The following is a 14,859-nucleotide window of genomic DNA, read 5'->3' as shown; positions in this document are numbered from 1 at the left end:
TCATAAATTCTAAACATAACACATTTACTGTCAACAGTGTTCACAAATTCTAAACAAAACACATTTACTGTCAACAGTGTTCATAAATTCTAAACACAACACATTTACTGTCAACAGTGTTCATAAATTCTAAACAAAACACATTTACTGTCAACAGTGTTCATAAATTCTAAACACAACACATTTACTGTCAACAGTGTTCATAAATTCTAAACATAACACATTTACTGTCAACAGTGTTCATAAATTCTAAACAAAACACATTTACTGTCAACAGTGTTCATAAATTCTAAACACAACACATTTACTGTCAACAGTGTTCATAAATTCTAAACATAACACATTTACTGTCAACAGTGTTCATAAATTCTAAACACAACACATTTACTGTCAACAGTGTTCATAAATTCTAAACATAACACATTTACTGTCAACAGTGTTCATAAATTCTAAACATAACACATTTACTGTCAACAGTGTTCATAAATTCTAAACATAACACATTTACTGTTAACAGTGTTCATAAATTCTAAACACAACACATTTACTGTCAACAGTGTTCATAAATTCTAAACATAACACATTTACTGTCAACAGTGTTCATAAATTCTAAACACAACACATTTACTGTCAACAGTGTTCATAAATTCTAAACATAACACATTTACTGTCAACAGTGTTCATAAATTCTAAACATAACACATTTACTGTCAACAGTGTTCATAAATTCTAAACACAACACATTTACTGTCAACAGTGTTCATAAATTCTAAACATAACACATTTACTGTCAACAGTGTTCATAAATTCTAAACATAACACATTTACTGTCAACAGTGTTCATAAATTCTAAACATAACACATTTACTGTCAACAGTGTTCATAAATTCTAAACACAACACATTTACTGTCAACAGTGTTCATAAATTCTAAACACAACACATTTACTGTCAACAGTGTTCATAAATTCTAAACACAACACATTTACTGTCAACAGTGTTCATAAATTCTAAACACAACACATTTACTGTCAACAGTGTTCATAAATTCTAAACATAACACATTTACTGTCAACAGTGTTCATAAATTCTAAACATAACACATTTACTGTCAACAGTGTTCATAAATTCTAAACATAACACATTTACTGTCAAGTGTTCATAAATTCTAAACATAACACATTTACTGTCAACAGTGTTCATAAATTCTAAACATAACACATTTACTGTCAACAGTGTTCATAAATTCTAAACATAACACATTTACTGTCAACAGTGTTCATAAATTCTAAACATAACACATTTACTGTCAACAGTGTTCATAAATTCTAAACATAACACATTTACTGTCAACAGTGTTCATAAATTCTAAACATAACACATTTACTGTCAACAGTGTTCATAAATTCTAAACATAACACATTTACTGTCAACAGTGTTCATAAATTCTAAACACAACACATTTACTGTCAACAGTGTTCATAAATTCTAAACATAACACATTTACTGTCAACAGTGTTCATAAATTCTAAACACAACACATTTACTGTCAACAGTGTTCATAAATTCTAAACATAACACATTTACTGTCAACAGTGTTCATAAATTCTAAACAGAAGACAGTAACTGCCAACAGAGTTCATAAATTCTAAACATTTAAGAAACCATTTTGCTATACGCATAATCCAAGTTTCATAATTTACACTATTTCATCCCGCATCTGCTGAAAACAAGTTTTTTTTTTTTACTAGTACTTAATCTAGACGAGTACAAATAAATATACTGGTCCATTTTAAGAGTTGAAACTAATAATAATGATCCAACCTAAAACTATATACTTTGACTAACGCTTAAAGTTGACAACTAAACTAGTACATTGATAATCAAATAGTTCAGATTATTTATATTTTTATAAATATATTTTTCTTTTAGGTTGATGTCAGCAGACAACAAGTGATAACTTGTATCAATTCAACATATTTATCATATGCACATTTCCGCAGCTCAAAAAAGTGAAATGGCAAAGTGACATAATACCAAATACAGATAATTATATCATTTAATGCATACCTATATGCTAATTTTGTTGATGCTATTGTGTTCTATTTCACAGAATGCCTCATGTATGCTGTGTAGCGAGTCTGGATATTTGCTCAAACATTATTTAATTTTTAACCAACACATAAGCATGCCAACATGTTCCATTTTTAAGTACATACTGTAGTTATGAGGCCGTATACAAACCTGCAGGATTTAGGTAGTGTGTATAATGAGTATGACAGGATGTGATGTCTAATTATTCGACATGTATTTGTTATCCATCCTGCATTTCATCACACTGTTATGCATGAGATAATTAAACACATATCATTTAATTATGCAAATTATCACAGCAGTAAATCAATGATTTTTTTTAATTTGTATAAGCCAGTATAAAATACTTATCTTTCATAATCGTGTCTAAACATTGCCCCCCCCCCCGAAAATGAAATATCAATTTACAATCTTTAATGAGGATTTCTATTCCTACAAATATATCTTTGCCACAAAACAATCTTATGTTTGTCAGTGATTGGTTGACGTGTCACAGTGGGCTTGTCAATGATTGGTTGTGTGTCACAGTGGGCTTGTCAATGATTGATTGACATGTACAGCGGTACTACTTTTAAAAACGTCCAACAAAACACTGTCATGTTCTTGTTGAACCCAGCAAAAGTGTTTGTGATGTTTGTAGAGTCTGGCTGTTTTCAAAGTGAGAAGCTCATTTTTGACTTTCTGTAGCACAAACGGAGTGGCAGTAGGATTAGACAGTCCACAGAAGGATGAGTTAGCCATCAATACTATGAACCGTGGTGGTCAGGTGGCCAAGGGAAGACAAGTCATGCAGAACATGTCGACTTTGATTTACCACGCCATTTATTCGGTGTTATTTACTTGCTTCACTTTTACACTTATTTTTCAATACTGCAAATGCTTTCCTTTGTTTATATTTCTTAATCTGGCAAACGGCAGGATGGTAAGCTTGAAGAACTTAGTAACACCTTAGTAACCACATTATTTCATGAAATTATTTTCTTTTGTAACTTGTAACTATTTTAATCTTTTCTTAAAATCATTAAAATAAAACCATTATCAGCTATCGATAACTTATTTTATAAGTTGTTTACCAGTAGGAATAAAACAACACGAGAACCCTCTAATAAAATCAAAACACATTTCACCACAAAATCGTGGTGTATGGTGGCAGAGATATTTTCGGTGTTCTAACCGCAATGATCAATTCAGTAACTTGCTTACCCTTTTCAGTGTCAGTAAAATAATTAAGTCCTATACAATATTTTCGGCAGTGTGTCTCGACCAGACCACATGATAATTCGTAGGTTCATATCAAGAGTCAAAACATACTTAACAAGTCATTGTCAATGACATGTCCCTGTTCCGTTCATATTTGAGTGACATGTACATTCAAAGCAGATCATGACCGAAATGCACCTGCATATGTACAACACATTGTACCAAATTTGAACAAAATCCGTCCATGCATAACTGAGATCCGGGTCCGGAATGGTGAAAATGTGTGCGATTTCAATGCATTTTCGGCCTTAAAGCGACCGCCATTTGGCTATCGTTAATGAGATCATGAAACAAATGCACATACATATTTGTGACATGATGTACTTGTGTGTGTGAAGTTTGAACTCGATCAATCCAGGCATGTCTCAGATACGGATCCAGAACTGAATTCTTTAAAACAAAATGGCCGCCAGTCGGCCATTTCAAACCCGATCCAAAAAAAAAATGACGTGCATCAAGGTCCTATTATGTTTAATGTATGTACCAAATTTGAACAAAATCCGTCCATGCATAACTGAGATCCGGGTCCGGAATGGTGAAAAAATGCGATTTTTATGCATTTTCGGCCTTAAAATGGCCGCTATTCGGCTATCGTTAATCGGATCATGAAAAAAATGCATGTGCATATGTCCCATATAATGTGTGATGTATGAGTGAAGTTTGAACTTAATCGGTCCATGCATGTTCGAGATACAGGTGATCACAGACGCACGGACGCACACAGGGCAAAACATAAGTCCCCGTTTTCGGACTACGTCCAAACGGGGACTAACAATTTGCCAAAGTAGCTTTGTTGAAAATATTTGTTCTCCAACCCTAAATACAATATGTTTTTCAATCATTTCTCAAGACAGTAAACAATCATTTACCGTAAATCACTGTAATAAACAAGATGACACCTCATTGGCTTATTATTAGTGGTTTACTGATGGATGTGAACTAATACAGTACATAAGCACTACCTAATCCTTAATGTAAAGTGGAGTTTTAATTCCTTTAACTCCTATTTCACAAAGTGTTTTTACCCCTTGAGGCAATGCACTAAGTTTTCAGCTCACTGAGTTTGTTATGACTGACTGACACTATTTTCAGTACTGAATATACCATTTACAGTAGGGGTAAGTCTCACCCTCACAGGGATAATCTACGGTTTATTTTTCATTGCTAACAATTTTTATGATTTAATAGCATTCATGAAGACAAATTTCTACAAAAATCAACATCTACAAATCTTCAAGAAAATCACAAAAATGAATGCAATTCACACAAGAACACTATTTACAATCATATTTATCTTCAATTTCAACTTTAATATTTAAATAATTTAATTCTTTTGAGATAAAGTTAGTAAAAGTTTTTTATTTTTTTTACATCCTATTTATGTTTATAAATACAACTTATTATCAAACCATCAAACATTGTAAATAATTAAATGACAAATTCAAGAATCCACAGCAGATTTGTCATAGCAACTCATCAAAACTAAACTGGTTGTAATATTTTAAACTATGTGATAAAGTGTAAATAATTGAATGTAAAAGTATTAATTTTGAAGAAAGAAGAAAATTTGGATATTGATGTTTCTATATTAATTCCTCTAATCTAAATTTGAAAAATTTCCCAGTAAAAACAATTATATAGATTTCTTCAATAGTGGTGTTTTGTAATGTTCATACACCTTATTCAATTTTTAATTATTATTTAAAAATGAAAAGAAAAAGGAAAAAAAAAATCAATGCCTACTTGAAAGTTGACAAATCGAGTACATCAAATAGTTTAAACATATAGCTACAGATCCTGACAATACACAGAGATTTAATTAAAATCATCAGATACTATTTCACAATCTGGCCTTCCTAGAAATGCTCCCTCAGGAGTATCTGCCAGAGATTTAGGGGTTTTCTCATCTGATAATATAAACATGGTATTCAATTACAATATGAGTAGAGTATATCCATGTCTACTTCTGAGAGGCCCTGTGGCATGGAGTCTCCCACCAACGCAGCGCTACATTACAAACACCTATATATATATATATATATAATATGCGCCAAGACAGAATCAGACTTGATCCGACCTTTATGAAATTACTGAACATAACAATTATAATGTGTAGTGATAACAATGATGGGAAGTAGACCAAACATGCAGTTCTTGTGCCCTGTCAATCCATTTGGAAAGATGCCATAGGCATGACTGCTAACTTGGTAATTTGAACCATAAACTGTCTTGACTACAATTAAAAACAGCCTTATTCCTTGCAGTGGGAGTGTCTTGCCCTTTAATGACCTCACCTCATTAATTTTACTGATTTACTCAAGTATCAGTTACCAAATATCCTGCTAGGCACATAACATGATATACCACATAGCGCCCTCTAAGGCCAATTGTGGATTGCTGTCACATTTGTTTTTTTAATTTAAAAGTATCAACATACTGTATTTTTTCTGAATAAATAATTACTCACTCATTACTGTGTGTTTAGAGAAACTCAACAACAATTAATTATTAAACTCCACCTGCCTTTGAATGATCAAGTACAATAGTCTGCAGACACTTTTAATTAAATGCACACAATGTATTTTGTACATGTCACTTTGGACCTAAGTGCACTGCATAGTCAGTGTTGCTTTAAAGAAAAACATCTCTACAGGACAAGTGATGATTACTTACCTTCTGTTGGTCCTTTATCTTCAATAACATAATTAACACTAGCTACTTGTGCAATAGGTGATTTGGCGATAACAATCTGTCAAAAAAAGCATAATGTATAATATATAATAAATAAATACAGATAAATAAATTCTTTATTTTTTTATTTCTTGAAAACAAATACTGCAGCCATGTAAATGATGCAACTAGATGGGACCTTATTACATATTTGAAAATTAATGGTTTCAGAGAAGTCAAAATATCGTTTTGCATGAAACCACATTTGAATATTTGATAAGTACTGAAGATCTCATTTCCTGTGTGTGTGTGTGTATGTGTGTCCATGGATGTGGAATATATATATCAAAAAGAAAAATATAGTGAATTGTTGGATAGTTTTCTCAGGGTGTACAAGTAGATATGCTTTGTGATTGATGGAGTAGTGTTGGATTTAGTCAAAACTATCCCATAATTATCCATAATGCCATGTGATATGGTCTTTCCCATCACAGCATGCTGTGGACATTTGCAAAGCAAGTGAGACAAGGCAAACACAAAATACAAGGTAAAAATCACGCAACATTCTGAAAGTCACAAGAATATTAGAAAAGACAATACAAGACAAACATTAAGCAAGTTCTTCAAATACCATTCAATACCTACACCTAAACTAAGCATACAATTTTTCTATTTTCAAAATTCTTAAAGAAAGTTGTTACATTGTTAATGGAATATAACATACCATAAATCAGTATATTACTGGAATTCATAAAACACAATGTATCAAAACAAATAGTTTTACATCTGCTTCATTTATTCTATAAAATTCATTCCACGAATTTTATTCGTTTTTTTTAGGGGACGGAGTTGTAATAATCGATACAATGGATGACTAACTCCTCTCAGTAATTCCTGCTGGCAGGGGAATAACACTGTTCTCAATAGAGAAATCTGTACTCTAGAGGGCGCTGTCATGTGAAAATTGAAAATAGTACATGTATGTACCAGTATACACAGTAATTATTCAGAAACTATCAGTTGAAAACATAGCTGTTAGATACAATATATTATTCAGAAACTATCAGTTGAAAACATAGCTGTTAGATACAATATATTATTCAGAAACTATCAGTTGAAAACATAGCTGTTAGATACAATATATTATTCAGAAACTATCAGTTGAAAACATAGCTGTTAGATACAATATATTACTGACTTACATATAGTATACCTCTTTACTTTGGAATACATCCAGCTATCCCATAAAAAGCCCTTAGTGCCAAGTATTAGTATAGGATCTCATGATCACTGAATTGAGACATAATATTTAATAAACATCTGCAGATGGTTTTATAGAGCACAGCTCTGACAGTGTCAGGAAGTTAATTATAATAATATACTCACTTGTCTTTGTTGTTGATCTACATATTGTAATACAAGTCTAGTATTAACACTATGAGTCCAGCTATCTCCAAGTGCAGCTGTAACATACCCATCTATGTCTAAAACATCATTAACTAGAGAGAAAATAACATCATTATATTACCATACACACATCATTGCCAAGTACTAATAACTAATATTTTCATATTTCAAAGTTTTTGTTCGTTATAGACGTGATGCACAATTAAGCATTTTTTCAGTTTCAATGTTTTGAAAACGGCAGATACCGGTAGCTATAAAAAGTGTATGTACATGTACAATGAATATCAATTTAATGATTCTAGTTAGTTTCATTGACTTACACGGATAAGGTAATTCTGACATGAAATTTTAAATAGCCATTAATCTTTCCTGAAATATTATCTTGTGTCCTTGTCTAATGATCTTCAGATTTTAACACTTGGCAAATAATGTGCGAAAGTACAAATGTAATCAAAGAAAGCTTAGAAAGAACTCCTGTGTGCTGAGAGTACTGGAGACACATTAAAAATCAATTTTAATTACTTGAACTTAAGATATTGATGGAAAAGCTTAAGCAAATAAGGTAACTAATATGAACAGATTTAAGTGTAAAACTAATAAGATCTGCGTAATGTAATATCTATGTACCAAGTTTCATTGAAATGTGATTAGAACCAAACAATTATGAATTATTATGCTAATTAGAGAATTAATATGAACAGATTTTAACCCAAAATCAGGCTGTCTATTGTCCTAGAGCATTTATGTTCCAAATTGTATTCAAATGTGATGATCAGTACTTGAGATACATGTACCAGTATTAATTAATTATGTTAATTAGGTGATTAAGAAGCATAAATATTTACCAAAACCTAATATGGTGTATAGTTTTAGGTTCATTGAAATGTGATGATGAGTACTCTTTAAAAGTGTCATTAAAATCCAATGAGTGGTTCTCTAGACATCAGTGCAACAGCCATGCAACAGCAAAAAATTAATTAATTATGCAAATTAGGTAATTAATATGCCCAATTATTCACTCAATAATTAATTGGGTCTCTGCATAGTTCTAGAAGATCTATGTCACAAGTCTCATTGAAATGTGATGATTAGTACTTGAGATATCAGGTGAAAAGCTAAAAATTAACTAATTATGCTAATAAGGTGATTAAAATGCACAAATATTTACCCAAAACTAATTAGGTTTCTGCACAGTAACTATGTACCAGGTTTCATTGAAATGTAATCATTACTACTTGAAATATCAAAAGCTGAAAATTAATTAATTATGCAAATTAGGTAATTAATATGTACTGATATTACTCTAAAAACTATCAGGTCTGTGAAGTGCCATATGACATCTATGTACCAAGTTTTATTGAAATGTTATGATTAGTACTTGAGATTATCAGTTGAAAAGCCGAAAAGTTCAGAGCATCCATGTTCCAAGTTTCATCAAAATCCAATGAGTGGTTCTTCAGATATCGGTGGAACAGCTAAAAATCAGCTAATTATTATGCAAATTAGGTAATTAATATTCATGGATTTTTACCAAAACCTTATCAACTCTGCGCATTATCCCAGAGCATCTATGTACCAAGTTTCATCAAAATTTGATTAGTGGTTCTTGAGATAACGGTAGCCTGACAAGTTGGCGCCCTGGACTGCTGCGATCCCCACCAACGTTGGTGGGGATCGCAGCAGTCCAGGGCGCCACCTACGCCAACTTGTCAGGCTAGAGATAACGGTGGAACAAAAAACTGACATACATACATACATACATACAGACAGGGCAGCTGCAAAGACTCCCTTTTGTGCTTCGGAAGTCAAAAACAACAGCAAAAACTCAATCAGACAAGAAATAAGGAGCTTGCCCAAATGGCACTTCTAATAAAAACTTCAACCCAATTTACACACAAAAAATGATTGAAATGAACAAGCACCAGAATTGAGAAAATTCAACTATATTTAATCATATCCGTTACTCTAATTGGAAATTTGAATAGAAGTATCATAGAGATTTTTTTTTCTCATACTTTTGTGATATCAAATAAATGTACATAAGTTAAAATTTTTAGTTACACATGTACTTATGTAAATAACAGGTGTTTGTATGCTCAAAATAAGACATATTTCAATGATTCAGAATACTGTAGAATACTTTATTTTCGCTTGGAATTTATTTTCGCTATTTTCGCTGAAGGGATGATTCCGTAAAAATAAAATCCAGCGAATATACTTTTTTTTCTATATTTCACATTAAACTCATGAAAAATCAGTGAAAATACATTCCAAGCAAAACGCCCAAAAAGCCATTTCAGCGAAAATTAATTCCAGCAAAAATAAAGTTTTCCACAGTACAATAAATGCAATTTTGGGTAATTTACACTTATATTGAAGATGTGCTTCTAATAAAATAAATATGGTGTTATCATTTATAAGCAGGCTTTTGTTTTTGTTTTTTAGTTGGTATTTTTGAGCATTGTATCCATTGTCATCCATTCAAATGGATATTAAAAGATTAAATAAATAATACCACAAACTAAAAGGTTCTTTTACCTCAATATTATAAAGAGTGAAAAATACCGACCCCCCCCCACTCCACAAAAAAAAATCACAGCACATGTCCCTTTAATGCAAGTTTGATGACCGAAATTTACAGTATGAGCCATCTCTGTGGCAGCCTGCAGGTAAGACATAGTAGCCAACATAGCGAGATGGTACTGTACTAGAATATGACTTAGTTAAACCAACAGTTCACAAACTGCCTGTTTTGTAACACTTTAGTGAGTCCCACTGGAATCATAACCACTTGATAAGGGTATCTCAATGTGTAGAGGGTGGGTCAAAAATAGGCTAAGTGGGGTCAATAAAACCAATAGTGTTGAGGTATAAACAATAATATAACAACCTTTTAAAGCATTCTACAGACATAACTTTGGGAATGGTAACTATAAAATGACCCTCCCCTTTTCTCATATATACCGTATTTGCTCTATTAAAAAACACATCAAACAAAGTACATAAACAAACATTGCAATTTTGTATACTGGATCATTGAAATATGACTTAGTTTGGATATAGAGCCATCTGTTATTTACGTAAGCGCATATACTACATTGTCCACAAAACTATATATTTTCGGAAAGCTTATTGTATGAATTTTAAAATTGTGTTAGTATTTTTTTTTCATGGACACTGTAGTTTGAAATATGCACAAAAATTTGCTTTTTTAGTCAAAAGTTATTTAAAAAAAATTAGCTCCTAAACCATGCTTCTGTTTCCTGTCAAAATTGATTTATGGGTACATCTGTTTACTATGAAGAAAGTGCCTTCTTGAAAACTGTCTACCAGTTGTCAATTTTGCAGGGCAGCAGCTCGAATTTCGCTACTTTACGTTTCTGCATAAATTAACACCCAGGCTAGTTATCTGTACGATTGTTGTAACACTGTTCAACCAAAAACAATGCCCCACAGCGTTTTGAAGATAAATACATTGTCAATCATTCAAAACAAAAGGTCAAAGTGTCTAGGAGCTATTTTTTTTAATGTTCTGGGATGTGCACAAAAAAGAAGCTGAGATAATGGCTAATTTGCATGACAATTCACTCAGTAAGAAGTTTGCTGATGCTCATAATTAAAATAGCTGTAACAGTTCCAAATTTAAATGTATTATCGTTTTGTTAAAAGTTAAATATAGTGCATAATATGGAGATCCCGTCATTTCTTTTTTTCACCATGTTTCTTTTTGATTATTTATGTACAGCCTTGCTAAATCTTGCTAAGCATTCAAAATAGAGAATGTTTGCACCTGTTATCTATATTTTAAAATCGTTTTTTTTGAGTATTTTCCACTATTCACAATTCTACAAAATTTTAACAGTCTATAGCCAAGACTATCTGGATAATAAAAAGCAAAAAAAAAATTCACTCCCAAGTGTCCACGAACCTGCATCTCTACCTTAATAAGAGCAAAAATTTAAGTTATCTTTAATATTACAATTAAAGTCTGGTTGTTGGCAGATAATAAAGATAATTACTCACATCTAGTTTGCAATGAGGATGTGCATTGTTGCTGAACAGATCTCATTCTTGTTGTGATTTGATTTGTTACTACAACCTTTGAATAAAAATAAAGGAAATACAATACATGTATAATCAAACCTTATTTGACAAGAAGATTACAGCAACAGACTAAAGTTGAACTATATCGGAAAAAAGATAATAATTCTTCTGATTCTTTATCAATAGATTTTACACAGAGCTCAGATTATGACAGAGGTTATCTGAGAATGATAAATTAAGGACATATTAGTAGTCTGCAAACCTGTTGATAACAGTTTTATTAAAATTCTAAGATAATTGAATCTTATATTTCAATATTTGTGATATTTCTAGATAAACTTTAATTGAATTTTGAAATGCTTTGACATTTTATACAGTGCTCCACCCTACAGATATCTGACATCAAGCGATGCTAAACATTGAAAACACACTAGGAGACCAGTCAAAGAAGTTTTATGAGAACGAAGGTGACAGTGCATTTTGAAGAGAACAGTCAGGGAATATAAACTGATATATAGACAAATACTACCGGTACATAGAGGTGAAAAAGAAAACAATACCAATGTTTAAACAAATTTTTGAAAATCAGGATGATGGATTTAAAGGCTGGCATACAAGACCAAAAGTTGATGAAAGCTTTCATGGAAAAATTAATTCAAAATTTAAAATTAGCCTTTCAAACAAAAATCCTGGCAATTAATATAGATCCGCTATTTGAGATGTACAATATGAAAATAACACTCAGTATTAAAGTTTATGGTATTGACACTGTAAACTGTGATTGTGTGATTTATTTCAGAGTACTTATGTGGCAAGTGTATATATCAGAAATTGTCTAATTTATGCAAATTAGGTTGAATCAATAAGCATGGTTTTTATCCTGAGAACAACAAATTTCATTGAGATCTGACTAGTGGTATTTGAGAACAGTTAAAATAGGTAATTAATATGCACAGTTTCAACACTAAGCACTTCTATAGATAACCCACAGCTCTTGTGCATAAAGTTTCATTGTGGTTACTGAGATATCTGTGGAAAAGCTAAAAATAGATTAATTTATGCAAATTCGACAATATACACAGATTTCAATGAAAACAACTTTATACATGTAGGTATGTGGAGCCGAACGCCAAAGTACCAAAATAAAGAACTTGCAATTTATATTAACGAAAGTGACATTTTTTTTTCAAGCAATTTAGAAAAGCATTTGACAATGTTTTATTGAAAATGAAATAAGTCTAATACTAAAGTTATTATTTATTTTAATATTTATATGGGTACATAGGAGTATGCACATTAGGTTACCCACAAAAAAAAATAGAATTTGGCAAGGAAAAAATGACCACAATTTTGGCCATAATCATAATTGGATGACACTTTGATAAACAACTAAATATGGCAATTTTGTGTATACATATATTAATGAATTTAGAGACACCCCCTAATGTGTACAAGCAGTTTGCTAAATAATTACTGTACTAATAATTGTACACTCACAGGTCATACCAGTTAGCATGTATATCTATGGTAAATTGACCTTCACCTTTTGAGGCCAATGATCATATTGTATGTGGATTATAACTGTCAGCACACATGTTATACCATTATTGGTTAAGATACATCCGGTAGAAAAAAAACACATTTTGAGATAGGTAAAAAAATATAATCACTGAAGTATGAGCCAAAACTCATCCCATGTGGGCTGCACATTATCCAGAAGTAATGTGAGGGAATTATGGTTTGATTAACTTTGTAATCAGTCTTTCTTATGGTAAGAGCATGTCTAGCATGAACATATTTACAATACCCACATATATCTTGACTGAATAGGTAAACAAAATGTCAGGTCACAGTTGGTTAATGACACTTTCATGAAACTGTTAGGCAATACATTATCCAGAGTTGGTAGACTCAGTGTCTACATTGTCTAAACTCAAGTGTAGCCTGAGAAGCAGAGCATCATAAAAAAATAATCAACTTTGCACATGAAAATACCATCCCTTTGATGTTTTTATGACATACTTCAAGAATTTATAGAAGCAAAATTATAAATTATAAGCCATTAACAAACCCTGAAGAAAATAAACTTATTAGGTCCATCCCTTTGTGTAATTCTGTGTATTTCCAGCTAGTTTTCTATTTTATACATAAGAGAGTTTCAAATACATTGGTTGCTATGATACTGAGAGCATATCTGTGTTGAGTCACAGGATTGAGTCTTTCTGAATACCATAATCTGCTTTACTCTGGCCGTTTCCCTCACACTGGGTACATGAACTTTTTTGATCCGATTCAAAGGGTGGAGGTCTTCACACTGCGCATGTGCAACATTTGTGTTGATAAACATTGATTTTTCCCACAATCCAAAGCACAATCACAAGTATGAATTTTGACCTAGGCACGATTTGCGCAAATTACCACTGGCGACTTCTTTGATACCTTCCAATCACCTAAAACAATATCTAATTAAAATTTGATAACGTCTCATTTTGTACTCGTTGATCTGCGCAACAGTCAAAGTCACCATCTTTATTTATATGAGACCCATATATCTCACGCATTGATCATTAATTCTGAAGCAGATTTTTTTACAGGATGACAATGCTGTAAATTTGTTTTCTCAAATCTACAATCCTGATATTAAAGGCGCATCAGCTATATTTAATTTATGTACTGATAATACTGCATTAAAATTACATGATGATTAGTTATGCAACATAATATGTATTTTTAGTAATAACATATAAATATGCAAATACATATGTAGCTAAAAAATTATTGGTTAACCAGATTTCTTTTCCCAGCTGTGTAGGTAGTTTTTGTATGTGCTAATATGTGGAATAAACAATATAAAAAAAATCAACAAAAAATGCAGGTTATGCTCCCCTCTAAGTAATGGTAATGTGTCACTCCAATGACCTATATGTGAAATTTATTTTTGAATCAACCACCAAATATCCACCATGGCTGAGAATTTTTACAATTTTTGTTGTTGCTATTCAAGTTTATTTTACTATTTATATTCAGTGTCTCAATGTGTACCGAATCCATTACTGTTCATTGCAATATATGTTAAGTGAGTATTAACACAGTGTATGTATGATGTCTGCATTATAAATATTTGGTACTAGCAATGTAAACATTTAATGTAAACCTCAGATCATGTTTTGGTGGTATGAATATAAAAGTAAATTGGGCAAGCAATTCTTCTGTCAAGCAATTCTTCTGTCAAGCATACTTCTGGGTTTATGCTATTGGCGAATTTGAAGAGCCGTTACCAAGGCATGTGGAAAACGAGTGATTGAAAAGTGAAATGTGGGAGATTGAGTGAAATGAGTACTGTATCCATGGTGATAACAAACAATCAAATGTATTCTCATGAATG

At 31.7% G+C, this 14,859-nt stretch overlaps 1 protein-coding gene across 2 annotated transcripts in view; it reads right to left on the bottom strand.

Moving 5' to 3' along the window:
* Nucleotides 1-14,859, bottom strand: part of LOC102808232 (DNA repair protein RAD51 homolog 2-like) — a 119,503-nt gene that overhangs the window by 37,880 nt on the left and 66,764 nt on the right. For both annotated transcript variants that reach the window (XM_085495546.1, XM_085495541.1), the window contains exons 8-10: nt 11,454-11,529; nt 7,410-7,522; nt 6,027-6,102 (exon numbers count right to left, since the gene is read on the bottom strand). In XM_085495546.1, coding sequence (XP_085351672.1) covers nt 6,027-6,102; nt 7,410-7,522; nt 11,454-11,529 — 265 coding nt within the window. The remainder of the gene's footprint in view (nt 1-6,026; nt 6,103-7,409; nt 7,523-11,453; nt 11,530-14,859) is intronic.

The sequence above is a fragment of the Saccoglossus kowalevskii genome, chromosome 2, assembly GCF_978046115.1.
Source record: "Saccoglossus kowalevskii chromosome 2, keSacKowa6.1, whole genome shotgun sequence".
Classification (NCBI taxonomy): domain Eukaryota; kingdom Metazoa; phylum Hemichordata; class Enteropneusta; family Harrimaniidae; genus Saccoglossus; species Saccoglossus kowalevskii.
The sequence above is the reverse complement of the archived record's forward strand: the minus strand, read 5'-3'. Positions and strand labels throughout refer to the sequence as shown.